We start from the raw sequence: 20,866 nt of genomic DNA, 5'->3' as shown, positions 1-20,866 counted from the left end.
TCAAAGTCCACAGCTTGTGGCCTTTGCGATGACAGGTGTCCTTTGAAATTACTAGTAAACATAGCACAGACTATAACTCACTTATGGGCAATTGGTTTTTATTTATTTATTAATTTAAGGAGACATTACCACTGTGAAATACACATTTCTAAAAGGTATACATGTACACAGAGTTAGTTTCTTATTCCCGTAAATAAGTTGTTATCGTTTCCTTCTTGTAATTCCCCATGAATGAATCCAAAGTGCAGAACAAGTGAAATTACACAGGCAAAAGAGACGGATAGCAGGAACAGACGTGCTGAACAGACAATGGCACCTGTGCTTATCCTCCTTCCTTATGTGTGCTTGAAAGCCAAGGAGTGACTGAACGTGTTTGTGAAAACACACGGTGAGTAAAGGTGGCAGCATGGACACACTCATGCTTGTTACAGTAGGTAAGACATAGTAGTGTCTACGGTTAGTGTCTATGAGACCACTTCTATTTATGATCAAAAGTTAAAACATTTATAAAAAAAAAGAAGAAAAAAAAACCTCATTCTTATAAACAGCAATTACTCTTTCCATTTAATTTCAAAAGGATATGCCATGTGACCTACAAAAACAGACATAAACATGTGCAATCGATGGCATACTCTTCCCTCTGAGGTGACGGCCGTGCGGATGACCACGCAGCACGGCAGCAACTCTCTGCTCTTATTGGTTCCTGTTGCCGGTTGGAGTCAGCTCAGTTTAGGGCCTGTGCTCAACAATTCACAAATACTGGGTTGCCGCATTCAGTAGTATTATTCGCAGTGGTTTACAAAGTCCATGCCCTTAACTTCCTCACCACAGCCTCCTTAAGGCTCGAGCCCTCTTTGACCAGGTCTCCGCAGAGCCAACACAGCTGTAGTTGATTCTATATTAAACACCCTCCACCCGCCCCCACCATCACCCACCCCCATCCTCGCCCAGCAGAGGTCGCTATGGAGTCACCACGGCTGCCGTCTGGTCTGCTCCTCCTACAGCTTCCTGTTTGACTGCTATGAGACCTGCTCTACTGGCCTCATCTGCACATCTCCAATCTGGTGACACAAACACAAGAGATCGATAGAGACACCAGTCGCCACACAACGCGGATCCCTTTGATGGTGTGAAAGTGAGAGAGACAGAGAGACATAGAGAGAGATATACCTGGACGTGAGCAGGGGCACTGAGGACAAATGTGACAGCGCTGGCTACGTCTTCGGCTTTCAAACACTGAAAGGTGGAGAAAGCAGGTATTATTGGTGCAACAACACATCAGGTATTTTCCCTTTGCAAAATCCATCTTGCGACTTTGAGTCAAAACATGTGCTCTTACTTTCATACTCTCATACACTGCAGCTGCCTTCTCTGGATCGCTGTTGTGGTGACGGAAAGCAAACTCGGTCTCAACGATTCCAGGAGATATACACTGCAGGGAAGGCAAACGCATCGGAAAAAGTGGACACACAGACAGCTTGGGAGAGCTTAAGGACATAGTGTACGTGGAGTGGATCATGTGATCCAATGTGCGAGTGACAGCACAGGTCAAAGCATGGACTCTAATGACAACGACACTTACCGTGGCTCTGACGTGGGTGTTTGCTTCTCGGAGCTCCTGCCGTATCCCCTCAGTCAACGCAGTCACCGCATATTTGGTGGCACAGTAGAAATGCTCATCGGCACTCGGGACCACTCGGTGCCCACCCATACTGGAAGAGGTGGAAGCGGAGAGAGATGCATTACAGTATTAGCTGGTAACAGTATTATTAAGAACTACTTGTAGGATTCTAGAGCAAGATTTCTTCCAAGTTATATGTATTTGTACAGGTTAAATGTCATATGCATTGTATTATTGGGCATTACAGGCCATGGGAATTTCTCAAAAAAATATAGTTCAATTAACTAAAACTTAAATTAATATATCCGGGATTAACAGGATAATAATATATCTTCCCATTTCCCCATGTGCAGGCTCACAATGGGCTTTACTTAATGCCTGCTTGATTCAAACCACCTTAAGTAAACTTGCTGAGCTACTTATAGATCAATATATGCATTTATTCTTTGGGTTCAAAGGGTATAGCTTACCTGTTAATATTGATGATGTGGCCGTCGTCCACATTCCTCTCCTTCATTGATTTGTACGCCTCTCGGGTGCAGATAGACAAGGCTAGGACATTCACCTGCAGGGTGAAGCCAAGGCCCACACTTAACTTTTGACTTGCTTTTCTATCAATTACACAAAATCACACAGAGCTAACCTCAAGTTGATATCAAAGTGGAATGTGATTTTTGCAATATTTAACAATATGTGATGAAAGTGCATCAGCTGACTGATGTTCTCAAGGTCACCAGCTGATCCTGCTGTTCCTGTCCAGCTTGTGGCCTCTAAGCGGCTCCTGTGATGTCATTGGTGGATGGCATGTTAAAGCCAACGTGGTGGCAAGATAGGGGGGAAGTGACCAAACAAGGTCAGCGTGGAGATTAAACACAGGCTAAAAATACCCTGCTGTACACATTCATGTGGGCTGCCATGACAACAGATGGACGAGCGTTATGAATGCAGGACTTGGGAGGAAGGGACTTTGGAGCAGGGGAGGGGGGTCTTCAGTAGCGCTATCAATCACAATGTAAGGTTTAAACAAGATAAATAGTGCTGGCTTTCATTAGTGGGCCTCTGCTGTGCTTCTCCTCAGAGCCAATGAAGCAGCCTCTGTGAGGGGAGGGGTATGTGTGCGAGTGCACCAATAAAAACCAACGCAACACACACGGAGGGCGACAATTCTAACCAACCGTACACCGAATAAAAACACACACTGTTTCGGTTGAATGTATATTATGATATGGCCTATTTGTGTGCCTGTGGTGATCCACCCACGTCGATCATGTTCCTCCAGCCCTCCGTCTTTCCGCTGAGCAAGGGCTCATTGTGGGCCAGTCCGGCGTTGTTGATGCACACGTCCACGCCCTTGTGCAGAGTCTTGATCGCTGAAAACATGGACAGGATCTCCTCCTCGTTGGACAGGTCACACTTGTAAGGAATCAGCGTGCCGCTGTAGCCTGCACTCTGGCATTCCGCGGAGAGCTTCTGAAAGGCAAAAATCAAACCCCGGGGTCAACAAACACTTGCCGGAGGATATTAAAAGACAGAAATGTGGGCACTACGAGTTGCCCGTGAATAGGTAATCGGGACGGATACACTGTGAAGCAAGGGCTGGAAATGATTAACCCTCGGCAGCGTAATTAAGACTGATAAACACCCTACCCGCTCAGACATGGGGGAAACAGTGAGAGCTTGCAGCTGTAAAATCACCACTTCAGTTGAGGGCAAGAGGTCCCTGACAGAGCCTCTGAAGCCAAACATCTGACGACTTATTCTTTCACCTGATAACAAGGTGCATATTAATTAAGACGTCATCAAGCAAAATCTAAATCTGGACGCTGGACGAGAAGAAGCAAGCATTTGCACAGATGGGACGCCTCTTCCTTTGGGTCACAGCTGGGCTGAGCCTGCTGCAGAATCCCCTCCAACCAGGTCAGATACCAACTGACACAGATGCCGCCCCCCCCCCCCCCCATAAAGTCAGTGATGAGATTCAGGGCAACCATCAAACAAATATTGAGAGTGAGACTGTGACTATGTTTATACACATGCCCACATACAGTACTTAAGCTAACACAATACAAAAAAAGGGCCGGATTTTTGCTTAAGCCTATCCCCACAAAGACATGTCAGCAATGTGGGCCCACGAGATGTTTCTTTAACACTTTCAATATCCCTCACTGGCATTCACGGTGAGTACTGAATCTTGCTCTACAGAGCGAAGCACATGGCACCGCAGGTACATAATCAGAGCTCACAACGTTGAGCCCAATTTTGTGTGGTGCAACTATTCCGGGAGATGAGGCGGCATGATCTGATTCCTCCTAAGTACCTGAAATATGACAACAGCATAGACAGTCAGAATATAGATGAAGAAAGCCGCAAAGAGAAAGGCAATCACTCCTCACATTGAGTAGTGTGGATCAATGTTCAGAATCAGAATCGGCTTTATTAAAAGACAAAAAGCACAAGAGAGCGCAGTACTGAGGCGGCCATCCGCAGCGCCGCCTTGCAGTAAGTTGTATCTCTGACGTCTGGACATGAGAACTGCAGCCAATCCTAAAATAAACTAAGTTAACTTGTGTGAAGCCTGCTTTTAGTATTCATCGTGAAATCTGATTGGATCCTTGAGGCTTTTTTTCTTCTGCTTTTTGCTTTTTGGACAGATACAATTGGACACAGAACCGATCGCCTTTGTCTCCTTAGCTTTTTGACTCAGGGCTTTGAATCTTCACCAATCAGCTAAAAATTGCTGACTCAACGGCGAAAAAGATCCGTTCAAAACAGCGACTGAACAGCAAGGGGCTGGTTTTCTGGGGCAGATTAAAGTAGTGTATTCATATGAACTAATGTTTATGGTTAACGTCATAACGTGGTACTCAACGAGTCATTGTGCACATGTGGGTTTGATTTGTGTTGCCTGTGGGTGAAATGTTTGCTGCTGAAGGGCCAGACATTATTACGCTGAAAGAGATTGGGCTGCTGGATTATATTTTATGGTCAGAATAACTTTTCAGTTATACGTTTACTCTAGAATTGCGCCGTGAGATTTGTGTTGTTACACATTTCCTTTGTAAACCATATTGTTTTGTCAACTAATGACCCGTAACCACATACGTAGAACGTTAGGTCCAACCATACCGACGCCCGTCGCATCAATTGAGGAATCCTTCACGTCTGCTGTTGTTTAGATTAACGGCCCCCTTCTTCACCCTAGATTGCAGCAACTGTTTGCGTTGCCGTAGCAACTCCAACTTACCCTCACTCCGTGGTGGAATTAATAGTCGTACTGCTGCCACCCTTGCTCGTGCTCGGCCCTACTGTGATGGTCTGTACTAGACCTATGGCCACGCTGCTGATGGCAATGATTTGGTTTCACACTTGCTATTAACCCAATACCCAATACCCCCTGCCGTTCCCAACTAATGCATCCTATCTCACACTTGGAGTCTGCAGATTTCCCTCGCTCGTCCTCTAAGCTGTTTAACTGGGATAATCCAAAGTAAAGGCATTACTTGAATAAAGCTGTCAAAATGCCAAAATACTGAAAACACTTGTCTCATCTGTAAAGACTAAAAACGAGCCCCCTCGGCACGTCTAGGCGAATCATTCCCTTTTGCCGGCCACCTTAGAGGTGAGGCTGTGATCGTTGCTTTGTTCAGACATTAAAGTGAACAATTGGATCCGCCTTAAGACCGATGATCCCCACTTCACACTATATACACTGAATGAAAAATGTTAACATACAAACCTATTTCGCTATCACCTGCATTATCAGTTACTCTCACATGCAGTTATAATACATATAGTTCAGCAACTCAATCCAAATCCCTGCTCGCTCTTACCCACGCGGTCTTGATAGGGCAAATGACAACATTTATATAACGCAGTATATAACGGGTGTACATACATCCATCGCAGGCCTTTCTGACACATGATTAACAGGCCAACATGCTCACACTCGCAGCCCTGCAGGGGGTGGGGGTTATATAAGATCTACAATGCATGGGACATCAATGTCTCACCACATGTTTGGCAATCATTCACCCGCTCCCAGTGGAACTGATGTCAATGGAGCGCCACAAAAAACAAAAACCTACAGGGTCAGAGGGAAGGGGTAAGAAATAAAGCTGCCAATTCTGCTCCAGCACACAAAACACCCCCTCCCCTCTTAATCCGGCCTGTCTCAACTGTTAAACACCTGTGACACACAGAACTATTTTTCCTGTCAAAATGCATTCTCATCCTCATTACCGAGACTGCTGTCCAGTGATCACAAAAAGTGTGCAGGCGGAGGGAGGAGCAGGGGGCGGGTTGCCAGACAGAAACGGAAACAGAAGGAGAGTGAGAAAACAAAAAGCTGGAGGCCCGCTGCATAAAAGCTGATCAAAAGACATTCCCATTTCTCTGAGAGCCGGAGGAGAACAGCAGCACAGGAGAAGAAACCCACCAAATTCGCAAATTTAGAGCCACATTCTTTGCAAAATACAGAGACGTTTCACTAGGAATCAAAAGTAATGAGTGAAAAGGATAATCATCTTTGTTTATGAAAACAAACAAGAAGGTCTCTGAGAAACACATCCATGAAAAAATAAGTAATTGAACAAAAACATCTTATCTTTTTGAGCAAAAGGACGGAAAGGAAGCGGCCCTATCGGGCTTTAGGAAAGCATTGCAGCAGAGAGGAAAGTTTTTAGTGGGATTATCTCTTCTGCCACAAAAAGGTACAAAGGGCGCTTTTACAGCATTTCTTAAGGACGGTCAAGACAAAGAGATAAGAAAAATAATTGCACTCTTTGTTCTACTCATTGACAGACGTTTGGGGAGTTCCAACAAAGGAATACATTTTAACCCCGAACGTTGATGACCTTTGAACCTCAAACATGGTAACTACATGGCAATTTCAAAATAACACACACCACAAAGTGCAAGTCTGACATTTGTCAGCGAAAACGAGATGACCTGCAGAAAGAGAGCGGCCTTTAGTCACATATTCACGTGCTCTTGTTTGTAGTTGAAACACGCCGCCTGGGGACGCTTCCTCCCGTTCAACCAGCATCCATCACGTGTCTCGCGTGAGGCGGAGCGATCCGCGCGCCGCAGCTGGATGTGAGACGCACCATCATGCTGCGCAAAAGCTTTGGCTGAATAACTGCAGCCCGGGGCAGGCAGACCGAGGACAGTCCCGTGGGGACGGTGTCGATCGGACGCGTCCAAAGAGCCTTCCCAGGCGGTCGCCGGCCCGAGGCCCGGGGCCCTTTCAGCTCGCGAGTTTAGAATAAGCACAAAATGTTTTCCAAAATCAAAACAAACAGCGCACCAACCAATCCAATTTGGATCCAATTCCACCCCCCCCACCCCAGAGAGCAGCCTTCCAGATAGGCTTCAACAGGACCGGACAGGGACCCCCCCACCTATCATAGCGGGAGGCCCGCGGGGTGGTGTTGGAATGTCAATGCCGGTAAACCTGACAGGTGATGAGCACAGAGAGCTGAGCTGCCGAGACCCATCGCACTGAAAATTAAATTCTTAAAAGACTTTGGCAATTTAGAAGCCGTATTTAAAAGCACTCAACGCATGAGCAGTGAGAAGCAACAGAACCGATGGACGGGTTTTCATGGCGTGCCATTAACGCAAGTCTGAGGAAACATCGTTGCAAGCGAGTTACGGACCAAGATCGCAGGTATTTTAACACCGGAGTGTTCCCTACACAAACTGCTTGTAAGCACGTCAACCCACAGGAAAGGTGAGGGAGAGATGAGGTGAGAATGTGACAAGGTCAGCAGTGTTTGCACATTAGACGAAGGAGACCTTTTTCTTATCAGCAATATCGTCCCCTTGTATCATAAATCGGTGTGTAGATACCGGCTGATGTCCTCTGACCTGACGGAGGATTTATATGTGAGGAAACGCTGTTATTTAATATGCCGGTGATAGCGCCGCTTCTCTCTTGGGGGCAGAATCCACGGAAATGTTAAGGATTATTTGTGAGTTATGAGTCTTTGTCAGCTAGAGGGGGAGAAAAAACGAGCCGTCAGTGGAAAAGCTTTCTGCTTGGATAAGACAAAAGCCTAAGAGCGTGAAGGAGAAGCCGCGGGGCAACTCGGCGAGCTCGGGATAAAAAAACAACGTGACAACAGAATAGCTGTGCAGGTGAAGGTAGCGATGCTGGGGTTCCTCTCACGAGGAAGAAAAAAGGCCTATAATGACTGGACAATTATTTATAATTTGCACATCCAAATAATATAAAAACAGAAAACTATATAAAGAAGCACACACACAGACTAAAATAGAGATTGAAACATAAAAGTGAGTAAATCTGTCTGATTGACCCACTTGAAATCCTTTCTGTGGTGTATGTATTCTGAATTTACTGGTCGTCTTTAATTGTGTCACCTCAGCTTTCTAAGCATGACTGAGCTCCTTTTAGCGCCCGCAGGATGGGCACCAAAGTGAAGCTGGTCAGCCAAGGTCTTAAATTAACCTTCTGGCTCACATTACCCAATGGTTTCGGATTTATATTCAGATTTTCTCACTCGCATCAAAGTTGCTTTGGCTATAGTGACCAAAAAAGAAAAGAAAAGTGTGGAGGCTACTGCTTTGTGCGGAGTTGCATTAACAGGCAGCCAACTGGGAACTTTGACAAAACTTTCAAAACAGGCAAAGACCAGAAACTGAACATAACTAATGTTCTCAAAAGAAAAAGAAAATCACGTAATCAGGGAAGGCACTGAAAATACAAGTTTACATTTAATTTAGGCAAGTAAACAAATATTAAATTGCATTCATCTGTATTCATCACAGCGTTATGGAATTCCCCTGGAGATATGGAAAAGACTAAAGAAAAAAAGAGTGGTCATAAATCTAATATTTGTATTTGAAATGAGGGATTATTTCCAAACTCCCATAGATGTGTATTTTGTACTGCACCACCTTGTGCTGGGTCAGCAGATAGAACAAACCCCACATGAGGGCTGTGTGGGCCCAACTGCAACAAACCAGTGGCTTCAGTGGATCTCCTCTTCGTCTGGATCAGATTTTCAAAAAAAAAAAAAAAAACACGCATAGCGTTATACTCCAGAGAGGATCCTTCCACTGTCAGATGGGGATCTCTAGAACTAAAACCTGCCATGCATAAATATGGCTCTTGAAGGCCCCACTTTGGTGCTGCGCTGTCCTATGCCCAGAGGCTACTTTGTAAAACCGTCTACATCTCCAAACGATACAATAATCGCGTGCGCTGTGACGAGAGCGCGCCTCCAGCAAAGCCATTGGGTTTCAAAAGAGTTAATGAGAAAGCGAGTTGCTGCTACTTGGAGGCGTCTGCGTCCCCCCCGTCTCCATTCCATCCCAGAGCCCATGGTGACCACACGTCTCCCTTCTGCTCGTTGCTCCCTTGCTGCCAACCCTACGGTCCCACGGACAGCCAAACAATGGCACAGCCGGGGCCCTCCACTCCACTTTGTCCGCTTTTTATTTATACCGAAATCTACGACATTTAAATATATCCAGCCTTGTGCCGTTTTATCTGTTCTGCTGTTACGAGTGGGAATGTCGCTGTTGGACAATACTGACATCAAAAGCAAAGAATGGACATAGACAATGACTTAGTGATGGACACTCGCACTCTCCGCTAGCAGCATGCCAAGGTTTACAGCGAGAACACAGTTTACATTGCAAAGAGTACAATATTGGCTTTGTCCCTCAGCTCACACAGACTACTCCTTAAGATCTTGTACAAGTGAGAAATTGGTCTCCAAAACCTGATATCAATAGTTTGGCCAAATATTTTAGTACTACAACCGTTTCTTTCACCTCTCATGAAAGGAACAATCAAGATTGTTGCTGTGCTGGGGGCATCTCTTTAATACCAATTTGTTTGAAAAAAAAAGTAATATAAAAAAAGGTTTAAAGAGTTCCTGCATCTGTCGCTCTAATTCTCAGCTTATGCCAAATAATGTTGTTGTAAACACTAAACAGTGCAATAAACGGGTATAATTGCCAAAGTAGTACTGTTACATGAAGCTTGATGTTAGAAAAAAATAACAATACATTATACAACTACCATCAAATTTAACTTAGGTGAAGCATTATTCATAAAAGTGGATGTACTTGGGTCACATGCTACGGTACAGAAGCCCAAATTTGACAGTGTTGTTAACAACCACAGGCCTGCTAATGCTCTGCATTAAAGAATAACACATTTGCTGCCTATAAGGTGTCAGAATTTAGGCTTCCCACTGCTGGAAACTGGGACAAGTGGAGGCTTAATAATTGGCTGACAAGATAAGCAAGGGGCACAGCCTTGTGGCTTACGGGTTAGGCAAGGGTTAGTTGGGTGAGGCCACGGACTGCAATATACCTGGATTCTAGTCTCCCCCCTCCCCCTTTGAATCTATAATTTATGTTAATTACAGCCATTAATTCACTCGTTTCACATGCGGCCCACATATTCAAACTCAGCTCAAACATAATCACGACTGTCACTTATATTTGTATTTTATTACAAAGTTGGTTATAAATTGCGCTCTATTGTTATACAGCATTGACCTCAAACATATCAAAATGTGACGTTGAATGGTTAATGTTTGTTCCAAACCCCCTTCAGAAAGGAAAATCCCCAGAGAAAGTCCAGGAGTATCGTAATTTATGTCTTGTGTACCAAATGTGTTATTTGGTGTCCAATAAGACAGGAGAAGTCCTGCCATTTGTCAAAGACCCATGGGCATCAACTGATCGCTCTTTGGAAACTATATGGAGGAAATTTGACTCTACCTGCACCTGAGGGAGGGGAAGGGCGACCCACTAGTTAGTCAACTAACTAGGAATCTCCCTCTCTGAAGGGTTCATTTGGAAAAGACATACTGCATCCCTGCCGACCCTGACCTCTAACCTCACTGCAGAAGGTCAATCAAAAGAGAGCGACTTTTCCAAGAAAGGATTAATAATAGAGATTATTACAGATTATGGGTTTGTGAGAGACGCAGAGTGATGCTGGTTCAGGGGACTCGCATTCGGTGGGTGGTACCGTTTGACAATCCGCGGTACAATAAAACCCCTCAAACTCAATTGGGAAATCTGAGAAGATAGTCGGGATTTATTTGACGTCACTGTTTAGAGCTCTTATGATGGCAGTTGATACGGAAAAACGATGTATTACTAATATTATGGATTCAACAACGGTCAAATATAACATCCATGTTACAGTCAAACTATTAGGATTAGTGCGGTACTTTTGGTTTCGTAACATTGGTGACACATCGACTTAAGGTTACCTAACATTACGTTGACAAAGAGACTGAAGTTGTAAAGCTAACGTTTGCTAACAGTTCGCGTCTGTGAGCTAACGTTAGTTTGTCATTGCTCCAACAAGAGCTAGCTTATCTTTTGAGGTCGGACCGACTATTTCGCAGGGTGCTAAATGACGTGAAACCAAACGCCCACCTCGATTTTGTCGACATTCCTGGCACAGCCGACCACTCGCATGCCTTGCTGGACCAGCGCCCGGGCTACGGCCGCTCCGATGCCCACCGAGGCTCCGGTCACCAGGGCCACTCTGCCCTTCCACCGCTCCATCTCCACCGGTACGCTGCTCCTCGGCTGCGGCGCTGCTCCTCGGTGCGCTCGGTTCAAGCGGTCACGGATACGAGCAGCGCGTGTCAGATGCGTTCGGGTTGAGGGATGCAGTAGCTACAGCCTCCCGTCGCAGTGTGCACAGCGTCCAGGGCAGCAGCGGACAGTGTGCCTGAGCCCGGAGACACGCAGCGCTCCTCTGGAGCCCTGGCGTGAGTAAATGTTTGATTCGTACCACCTCCCACTTTATTTTTTTGAGTCACAGTGCCGAGCTGTGTTGAGAGCTCTCCATGTGATCTCGTCTACCGCCGCCTACTGGGGGGAAAGCTACAACACCACTAGTGTTTTGCACGAAGTAATCACAAGGTTTGGTCCGGCGATGTTACAACAACAACAACAAAAAATACTATAACGTTACTACTACTATAAATTGAGCATTTTTATGATTATATTTTAGAAATTAATCCTTACTTGGACTATGCGTTCCGACACCACCGATACTTTAAGAAATGTCTTCAAAGCCAAAATAATAACTATGGATTAAACCGGAAACACATACAAGGTCTACATGAGCATGTGCGGTCAATAAAAACACTATTAGACAATGATAATGCATATTAATAAATATTTTATTTAGTAAATTTTGCACATTGCGCTTCACACCCAAATCCTTATTACAAATGGATGTTTATTCTCTGTAAAATCTTTTACATTTAGAATGTACACATTTAATGGTACAACCATTACCACTGCACTGAAGTGTCACCAAAGAGAAAAACTAAATAAAATGTATCTCTAATGTGCTAGCTTGCAAAGCTTTATCAATTATGAATTCCACCGTGCCATTATCGAACAACCCGTTATCCTACAGAAGACCAACAACAAATAGCTAGGCCTGATCAAAGAAAAAAAATGGATGTGAGAAAGTGGCCCAGAAATGAGACGGAGAAGTGTGTTGGTGCAAAGGTGAAAAAGAGAGAGACAGTGACGATCAAGAGAGAGAGTAAGAATCACATTAACTTTAAGGGAGAAATGTTGGAATTAGATATCCAATAATTTTTTTTCTATAGATGTTGCAGCAGTGGTCACGATTGTTTTTTCCCCAGGGAAAGATGCGCTTAGTGCAGTTATTTAACACGAGTGGTGGTATAGCACCTCCCACAGTCTGGCTTACTCCGCTCAGTGGCACGGCAGTAGTTGGTGAACTTCTCTTTCAGGAGTTGTCTGTACTGGTGGCGGTTGTTGTAGAAAGACCGATTTCTTTCCAAAAAGGCCCTGATTTCATCCTGTGTCAGACAGTTCCCTTCATCTGAGCGCCGCTCTGAATCTTCCTGTATTAGCAAAGCAGTCAGAGTGCAGGAGGTTACATAGAGCCAGAATCCAACCGCTTCATACATTAAATGTAGTAAAATATGAAGAATACAAGAATATAGACCACTAACCAGAAGTTGCATCAGACTCGTGTTGCCCTCTGGAGGCCTCGCATCAAGGCTCAGGTTTGTTTGAGTGGCAGTCCAAGGTAATTGCAGTGCGATGCTGGCAAATGTATTCCCACATAAGGAGGAAAGGATTGCTTTTGTTCGGCAAGTGTGCGATGATGAAGGACCGTGGTGCGCCGTGTTCCCGTCGAACATACAACCATCACATTTTTGTCCCTGCGGAGGTATGCATCATTTTGTTGATAGACAGTGTTAAATATTCTGCTTAGAGGGTATACATTCTATAGTTTGTCATCTCACCTGATTGTTGCATAAACCCTTGCCCTTCCTTTTCTTCTTTTTACTCTTGCATTGAGTGTTCTCCACAGAATTTGGCCAGCAGTCCACACAACTGCGTATCCCATCCTCCTCCTTGTCTTCAGCACAGTGCTGGGCATTTGAGTCATCTTCTGCAGACGGTAGACAAAGACGTGATTTAAGTAAAGCAAGTTGTCTTTAAAAGACTCTGAAATTATTTCTCATTTTCTGAAAGCTGCGCAAAACAGACCTGCATCATCGTGGTTGCACATTCCCTCAGAGCAGGCAATATAAGAACCCTCTCCGGATCCTGTCTCGCTGCCCTCCATACTTGAGGAGTATCCGCAGTCACTACCATTGCTGTGGGCAGGCAAATCTGTAGATACACATGGACAAAAAATGTAGGAACACCGGGTTAAGGGAGGGGGGGGGAATATATATACAAACCGTACAAACTGATATTTTAAATAGTCAGAGACAATGTAGACTTCCCTGTGATTTCAGGGAACTAAAATGATGAATAAAAGTAGGAGGACATCGGTGAGTAAAGCAGTGCTACACAGATCCCAAAAGCACTTTTTAAGCAGTAATTAAAGCACTATTTGTGGATCCAACAAACGTAATAATGTTTGCAATTGACAGTCAGCAGAAACTGGCAGAGTAACATCAACTTTACAACCTTGTCTGGTTGGCTAGTTTTCACCACTCATTGTCTCACAAGAATCTAATGACAAAGTCGTTGTTTAATTAAAGACAGAAAGAAAACAGGATAATATGATTCCAAGCTGCACCACACAGTCAAGATGCAGGTGTGAATTTCTACCCCGTTTGATGTTGTCTGGGCAGCTACAGGGAGTGCCTCCATCAGCGGCAGTGGTCTCATCACATCTGGCCTCCTCCTTCTCCTTCTCCTCCTCCTCCTCCTCCTCAGCACTGCTACAGACTTGGCAAGTTGCTTTGACAGACTCAAGAGAACCCTTTGACAAACCAAATGGGACAGACTTTAATAAATACAAACAAATGAGCAAATAAAACCAGCCATGTGCGGAGAGCGTTATGTCGCACATGTACCTCAACCAGAATATACTCCTTGTCATCTCCTTGCGGTTCAGAGCTGTCAAAGGCGCACTTGTTTTTGCGACGATTCTTTCGCTTTTGCCTCTTTTTCTCCTGCTTCAGCTCTTTGACCCTCTCCTCCTCAGACAGCTCCTCAACAAACTGCTCCAGCCGACTAAATCCCTGCATCTTCTCCACAGCCATCTAGGAGTCAAGTACATAATGCGCAGCCATGATAAGTTTATCATCTGATGAATCGGTCAAGAATGAAACCGTACCATGCAAAGGCTTAGAATTACCTCAAAACTCTTGCGTAGTGCATCAATTCCCAAGTGAAACAATATCTGCCACGTTTGCTCCTCTGCTCGCAGTTTCTGCCAGATCCTGTGCAGTCGCTCATACAGATGAATACCGAGACAGGTCAAGACTTCTTCTTGTGCAATGTCAATGGTCTTGGCATGCCGCTCCCTGCGTCTTTAAAAAGTAAAAAAAGTAATACATCAACCTAATGTATAAGTACATTAATGGGAACTTGGCATGAGAAAAAACGCCTTAAATAAAACTGACTTGCTCAATGGTAAAAGCGAGCAGTTTTCACTGCATTAACCTCTACTTACTCATAGCCTCCAGCAAACTCCGGCTCTGCCCGGCCCAGGAGGTGAGCGATGAAGTCGGTCTCACAGCACACGTGGATGTGGCGTTCATGGGGGCAACAGCATAATCCCTCATACAAGGCAGCGCAATACCCCTTTTCTTTACTGCAGTCCAACTCTCCTACAAGGATGTTGTATGCCCTCAGGACTTTATTCTTGCAGTCAGAGCAAAACCTGTGGACAAGGACGTACTAAACAGTTAATGGGCCCGTTCTTTCCATACCTCAAGGAGCATTTGGGAAAAATAGACCTTCAGCAAAACCAAAATAAAAGTACGATTGTCACACCTCACCTGTGTTTACGCAAGTATGTCTCCAGTGTCTCTAAGAGACAAGCACTATCGATGAGGACCACCTCATCCCTGCACTCCTGAGACATCAGCTCCCACACATCCATCCAGCTTCCTCTGTAAGCAAGCATACAACTATCATCATTTTGGATTTATGTCTTAAGCCTGCAACTACCATAAATTCCGGACTATAGAGCGCACCTGAATATAAGCCGCACCACCTACATTTAGAACAAAAAAAAGATGTGTACATATATAAGCTGCACCGGTCTATAAGACGCAGGTGTCCACGCGGCAGAAAAAACGACTGCGCAGAGTCGTCCGTGCCGGGGTGCTTCACATTGCCGTCTCCAACGTCTCACCATTGCTTCATTAATGGCATTAAGTGCAGCCGCTCCGTTTCCTTCTGCGACAGCCAGATTGGTTGGTTACCCGTAACTTGCACCAGTCCGTCTCGCGCGTAGCCCGCAAAAAAAAAAAGTAGCGGTTTATAGTCCGGAACTTACGGTAATGTTTGTGTGACCGTCCAAGGACATGAAATACGTGGAGTTTGTACACAGTGAAGACTGGCCTAAGAGATGTTCTGCAGGCTGGAGATGCACAAACATGTTGTTTTCTATTGCAATACTTTTAACGTGTCATCATTCTTTTTGTGCACCTGCCACTATGTTAGGCTAGATTTAAACACACTGGCCCTGTCCGCAGGGAAGAGTTACAATTAAACTTCTCAACTAAAGCCACGGCCATGTCTGCCAATACAATACACAAAGAAAAAGAAGATAAAGAAAAAGCTGATACACCTAAAAATGGTAATATTACTCACCCCAAGGGTTTAGGTTTGTGGGTGTCTAAGGAGTGTAACTGGCAGCGTGTGTTCTTTTTACTTTTTGGAATGGCATCGATCATGTTGTTCAACTTTGACCTGTTAAAAAAAAAGGTTTTCATAACATTAATGTTAATAACTGAACTGCATTTAACAGTTAATATTTGCTAGGTATGACAATGATAATTAAAAACTGTTAGCTTGAACTGCTCTGGTATTACCCATTGTATTTGCCAATGAAAGTAACACACTTTTTAGAATCTTACCCATGGACGTAGAAGAGTGTGTAGAGCTTCTTTACGTCTGCTAAACAGTCTTTGGTGACAGAGAGCATGCCCGTGGGTTTCACTGTAAGGGGCTCCAAGGCTGGGTTGCCCGATTCCACTAAATGCGAGAAGAGGCGCTCCACACTTCGTCTGCAGCCCACGCATGGCACCAGCTGAGACAATGCACCGTACACCTCTCGGCATGTCACCATCATGGCAATATTCAAGTCCTGTCGCTTCAACTTGGAGTGGTACTAAAGGCCAAGGAATCATGTATCTGTTACTTTTTTTTGACAAGTCACAAGAAAACAAACTACACGTCGATCAGCTCAAAATTAAAACCACAAACCTCGGAAAATTGTTTCCAATGAGACGTGTTTATTTCCTGGCTGCCAACATCCAGGATACTGTCAGAAAATTCCATCACCATCTGACAACAATAGTTGATATACCACAGTTAATATACGTTAAGGGAATTCTCAGAGATCAGCTTAAGCCTGTCATCTCATATACCTACACAGCCATACTTAATTGTCTAGTCGCTAAGAGTTCTCTGTTCAGCTGTCCAATAGATGAAGGATAACAGTTTTTTTCCCTTGGTTATAACTAACTAACCTTTGTTTTTGGACAATAAACCAGTTGAGGGCCAACACTTGTTTTACGATTGAGTAAGCAAATTTATTTTCCTCGTGGTAAAATATTTGGGGAAACCCTACTGACCGTGAGACTATCATCTATATACAGTGGAATCTGTCTGGCGAGAAATGGGTAGTCCTCTTCCCCTTCCCTGCAAACTGCCACGAGCCGTGCCATGACCTCTTCCATTTTGGCTGTGGTGAAGATTGCCTGCAGGTGACACACAGAAGACTCACTGATCACGTTTAACATCAGCACAGGTTACACCAAGCTAATGCTAATCGATAGCAGGTCATCGAGGGAAAAACTGCAACATTGACTTGTCACGTCAAGCTATTTTACAGACCAAAATGCATTAGCACATGGTATGAAATGCAGAACATTTACCGATTCAGCGTCATTAAACTGTTAAAGTAACACACAGGTTTGTATTGATCAAGATGTGACCAGCTGGCTTTATCTTAGCATGACAGCTTGGGGAACGAGCTTAGAGGGAGAACATGGGTACAACCTGTTAGTTTGTGAATTCTGTTTCTATAGGTTTAGGTTGAAACTATTTAATAAATGGAAATAGGATTAATCAGGCTCACGCCTATCGTTAACGTTACATGTTGGGCAATAAAAAGCCGTAAAAGACGGCTAACGTGAACATTAGCCTGCTAGCTTAGGAATTGAGGAAGCCGGTCTCTGTATACTATGCACAATGTTTTCAAGTGCTAACTATATACTGAGTCGAATACATTAACAAATAATATATGTACCGCAGTGTTGAAATAACGTTTGTCTTTCTACGCCCTGTCGATACCAGCAAACTTGGCTAACTTACTAGCTAGCATCGCTGTCATTCACCGCTAACGCTAGCAAGCTCAATACGGCTAATATAAAGTTGTACTGGTGACTAGCTATTTAGCTAATGGCACTTTCATTAGCTTATCTGAATAGCATTTAAAATATAGACCAGCATCTAACGCGTTGACATAGTAAAGGTGCATCTGCGTAAAAGCAAGCATTGTGGTCACTCACCCGCTTCTTAAAAGTTCCTCTTAAAATAATAAACAAGTGCGACAGTGAGCTGCTACGGTAACAGAATCTTCATTACTGATTTGACCTATGCCCCCCTAAGCGTAGTAGCTGATGTTGTAATGCGCGTGACCGTCAAGGGGTTCGCGCATTACAATGTCTGTATGTATACAGTGCACACACACATATATATGTATAAACACACACATACATGATAGTGTTATATTAGATTTTAAGTTAGCCTTTAAATTAAAAATATGTTTATAGATATATCCATCTATATATATATATCTTATACTATATCTAAGTGTTATTACACAGATAATATCTATAGAGATCCATCTATGTATATCAGCATGATTTTAAATGGAGTTTTCTTTTTTTACAACAATGTCAGATCCTGATAAATAAAATCCTAGAATATGTGATAGCAGTACACAGCCATTTAAGCAGAAAGCGTTGTTATACAGCAACAAAAACCTTTTTTATTGCACAAAAAGAACACACACACACAGACACTTTAGTAATGTGTTTGTATTCCACTATATATTTGTATGTATATTGTTTGAAGTTGTTCCTGATTGTTGTTGTTCATGCTGTTGGTTGGCTAAAGGCTACCACACAAAATGTTGAGGTATCACTACAATCAGAATAAAAACCTCTTTATCTTTAAAAATTAAAATAATGTACAGTCTGTGTTTGGCTTAACACTTTATTTTACTCCAACTTCTCACTTATTTGGATACACTTTTATTTAATAAAGACATACAAGATAGATTTTCATAAATAAACAGAATATTTACAATAGTATCTGCAGCTATATGGAAAGTCTGTCTGTAACCACAAGCCAATGAACGTAATTTTATGAATGCAGTTTTACCAGAATTTTAATGTAACTCCACAATGATGTAAGACACCTATTACTAAACAATTCACAAACATGTAGGACAGCAACACAACCAGAGAAAATGAACTGCTGCAACCAAGTGTATCCACTATTGAGTTTGTCAACCCTGTCATGACATTTGCAAGCAGGAAAAATAGCAACTGATTCCTGCTGACAGCTTGAACAAGACAGTGTCTTTCTATGTCACTTGTCTTTTTGTCAGAGGCGGAGTCTGTTTTTTTCTTATGCGGATTCCATGATGAGGGTACAAGGTGACAACCTGATCTTCTTTTGGAAAACAGCAAAACCATATCAGCAGCACCAAGACAGGTCATAAAAAACAGAGACTGAGCAATACTCCAGAGGCAGAATGGTAAATTAGCTAAGCGGCGAGACACTGGCTCCACGAGAGTCTGACATATGAACAAAGCAGTGTACAGCACAAAACTTCCCAAAAAGAGGTTAAAAAGTGCTTTGAGCCACTGTCTAACTTGGGATCTTGGTTGCATCACATACAGTCCAACCTGCACTCCTGCAATGTAGATGGCTACATAGCCTGCTGTAGAGAATACACCCTCCTTGTTAGCATGCAGAAAGCTAATTTCTCTGTCTTCATTGTGAATAATGAAAGTCTTCAGCCCTGATGTCTCCAGAACCAACTGATAAAATCCACTGATCAGAAGGGCAATGACCCATGCACGACTGGCTGGAAAAACAGCCAAAAGCACAGAAGCCACAACTCTGACAATGGCTAGTGTAAAAAAGAAATTCCAGTGAATGCCATATTCTGTCACATGCTCGTGGTAGCCAGAGATTTTTAGGCTCACTAGCCTTCCCATACCAAGAACAACCAGGGGCCAGACAGACAGGAGCTGCTTTACGATGTGATTCACCTTGGATCCACAGATGTTCTTCCCCCGGGCCTCTGGACATACAAGAGCATTTGCAAAGACATATGCACCGACACCAAAGTCCATAACGCCAGTGCCATAGGTTTCAGTTTTAGCATATCGCCTTGGGAAGATACTAAAGTCCACGGCCAGAATGCTGATGGCAGTTTTCACGTTTACAAACACTCGGAAGATGGTGACGAAGGGAAGCTGGTTGAATTGAACGTGACTCTGAAGGAAGGTGCTGACGGTGTTTTGTGGGGGGCGAACAGAGCGATGACTGTTGGTACGATAGATATAACACAACACACAACCTGCAATAAAAGCCAGGCCCAGGATGACCTGGTGAAGAGCGTCACTCAGGATCGTGCATGACAGGACAAGGGGAAGGATAAGCACACAGAAGTCTAGGAGAAGGTGAGAAATCAGTGGAAGTGGCAGCGGAAGAGTTCCCCTGGCCTGGTGATACAAGGTCAAAATCAGTCCTCTGCTGATGAGGCACAGTGGAGTGAGAAATGACCCCAGGCCCACCTCCTGCAGAGTGGTCCCATTGAGGTTACTGATGAAAGCTTCCTTCAGGTCCCTCTGAGACATGGCCTGTGAATATTTTTTGGTAGATGAGAGAAACATCACAGTAATTAGGGGAACGTATATATCAACATTTTCAATAGACACTAGGAAGTTAAACAGCATTTTGGACTCTATCGCAGCAGGTAGCTCTTTAAACTTATTTCATTTGTCTGATTCAATGCTTCACCATTTTCTACCAACATAAATATGATTCATAGCAGTGTACTTTCCCTCTCGATCTCATGAAAACATGTGTAATACTACTACATTTTCCCACATGGATCGAGTCTTCAGTGGCAAAACACATCGTTCACACATCATTGTTCTGGAAAAGGAACCTGTCACATACCACTTTTCGATCTAGGCATTAGAACTAAATTGGAATGTAGTTATAGCTCTGACGTTATTTGTTTTCTTTCTGAGTTAGAGGTAACAAGTAAGTTATGTCCCTAATTCCATCAATCAATGTTAAGTTATTCAACTCTTGATCGGCTGACTTTTAGCCAAAACTCAAAAGGTAAAGCTAGCAACGAAAGGTGGAAGCTGAAGCTTCATTAGTGTCTTCTACAAAAAAACATTGTAAAGCATGTTCATTTATCTGATCTATTCTGCGGCATTTGATACGCAAGCAAGGCATTTCAGTGTCTAGTTAAGAGTACTTACTACGGATGTTTCTTCTAGGCGCCGTAAATGAAGTTTCACAAGATACCGGTTTCACAGCATACCTATTTAGAGTTGCTTGACGTTCCCTTGCGTGATGCTAACCTGCGGTACGCAGCATGCAGTACGCCCCGCAACTCAAACGCTTCCGCATTCAGTCGCATGAGGCATTCAAAATACCTCGGTTTTCTGTCAATTTCTA

The 20,866-nt window shown here is 43.8% G+C and overlaps 3 protein-coding genes across 5 annotated transcripts; all 3 read right to left on the bottom strand.

The window, feature by feature from the left end:
* Positions 1 to 77: 77 nt before the first annotated feature.
* Positions 78 to 11,456, bottom strand: dhrs11a (dehydrogenase/reductase 11a). The gene is made up of 7 exons (XM_037467735.2): positions 11,051 to 11,456; positions 2,882 to 3,091; positions 2,092 to 2,186; positions 1,583 to 1,712; positions 1,340 to 1,432; positions 1,171 to 1,236; positions 78 to 1,061 (listed from the first exon to the last, which is right to left on the bottom strand). Exons 1-7 carry the CDS (start codon positions 11,180 to 11,182, stop codon positions 1,020 to 1,022), a joined length of 768 nt encoding a protein of 255 aa, XP_037323632.2. The 5' UTR covers positions 11,183 to 11,456; the 3' UTR covers positions 78 to 1,019.
* A 333-nt stretch (positions 11,457 to 11,789) lies between these two features.
* ggnbp2 (gametogenetin binding protein 2) lies at positions 11,790 to 17,802 on the bottom strand. 2 transcript variants are annotated; one of them, XM_037468129.2, is made up of 14 exons: positions 17,662 to 17,802; positions 16,723 to 16,848; positions 16,352 to 16,432; positions 16,003 to 16,256; positions 15,737 to 15,835; positions 14,917 to 15,048; positions 14,589 to 14,798; positions 14,271 to 14,445; positions 13,987 to 14,175; positions 13,739 to 13,892; positions 13,166 to 13,291; positions 12,919 to 13,067; positions 12,622 to 12,834; positions 11,790 to 12,510 (listed from the first exon to the last, which is right to left on the bottom strand). In XM_037468129.2, exons 2-14 carry the CDS (start codon positions 16,825 to 16,827, stop codon positions 12,307 to 12,309), a joined length of 2,091 nt encoding a protein of 696 aa, XP_037324026.2. In that variant the 5' UTR covers positions 16,828 to 16,848; positions 17,662 to 17,802; the 3' UTR covers positions 11,790 to 12,306. The 2 variants fall into 2 exon arrangements, with proteins under 2 accessions (XP_037324026.2, XP_037324027.2); XM_037468130.2 differs by having other exon boundaries at positions 14,917 to 15,030.
* Positions 17,803 to 18,120: 318 nt separating this feature from the next.
* Positions 18,121 to 20,823, bottom strand: pigw (phosphatidylinositol glycan anchor biosynthesis, class W). Of its 2 annotated transcripts, none has more exons than XM_037468522.2 (2): positions 20,730 to 20,798; positions 18,121 to 20,031 (listed from the first exon to the last, which is right to left on the bottom strand). In XM_037468522.2, exon 2 carries the CDS (start codon positions 20,026 to 20,028, stop codon positions 18,535 to 18,537), a length of 1,494 nt encoding a protein of 497 aa, XP_037324419.1. In that variant the 5' UTR covers positions 20,029 to 20,031; positions 20,730 to 20,798; the 3' UTR covers positions 18,121 to 18,534. The 2 variants fall into 2 exon arrangements, with proteins under 2 accessions (XP_037324419.1, XP_037324418.1); XM_037468521.2 differs by having other exon boundaries at positions 18,122 to 20,031; positions 20,668 to 20,823.
* Positions 20,824 to 20,866: the final 43 nt, after the last annotated feature.

This window comes from Pungitius pungitius, chromosome 16 (genome assembly GCF_949316345.1).
Source record: "Pungitius pungitius chromosome 16, fPunPun2.1, whole genome shotgun sequence".
Classification (NCBI taxonomy): domain Eukaryota; kingdom Metazoa; phylum Chordata; class Actinopteri; order Perciformes; family Gasterosteidae; genus Pungitius; species Pungitius pungitius.
This window is presented reverse-complemented; position numbering and strand designations above follow the sequence as displayed.

Bases quoted from the DNA above. Each gene is read 5' to 3' on its own strand.
- dhrs11a (XM_037467735.2), bottom strand. From the start codon at position 11,182: ATGGAGCGGTGGAAGGGCAGAGTGGCCCTGGTGACCGGAGCCTCGGTG. The intron at 3,092-11,050 runs GTGGGCGTTTGG...TTTGCCTTTCAG, and splicing joins GGAATGTCGACAAAATCGAG to AAGCTCTCCGCGGAATGCCA. The intron at 1,062-1,170 runs GTATATCTCTCT...TTGTGTCACCAG, and splicing joins GTGCCCCTGCTCACGTCCAG to ATTGGAGATGTGCAGATGAG.
- ggnbp2 (XM_037468129.2), bottom strand. From the start codon at position 16,827: ATGGAAGAGGTCATGGCACGGCTCGTGGCAGTTTGCAGGGAAGGGGAA. The intron at 16,257-16,351 runs GTTTGTGGTTTT...CTTGGCCTTTAG, and splicing joins ATTGGAAACAATTTTCCGAG to TACCACTCCAAGTTGAAGCG. The intron at 15,836-16,002 runs GTAAGATTCTAA...TTTTTTTAACAG, and splicing joins ACACTCTTCTACGTCCATGG to GTCAAAGTTGAACAACATGA.
- pigw (XM_037468521.2), bottom strand. From the start codon at position 20,028: ATGTCTCAGAGGGACCTGAAGGAAGCTTTCATCAGTAACCTCAATGGG.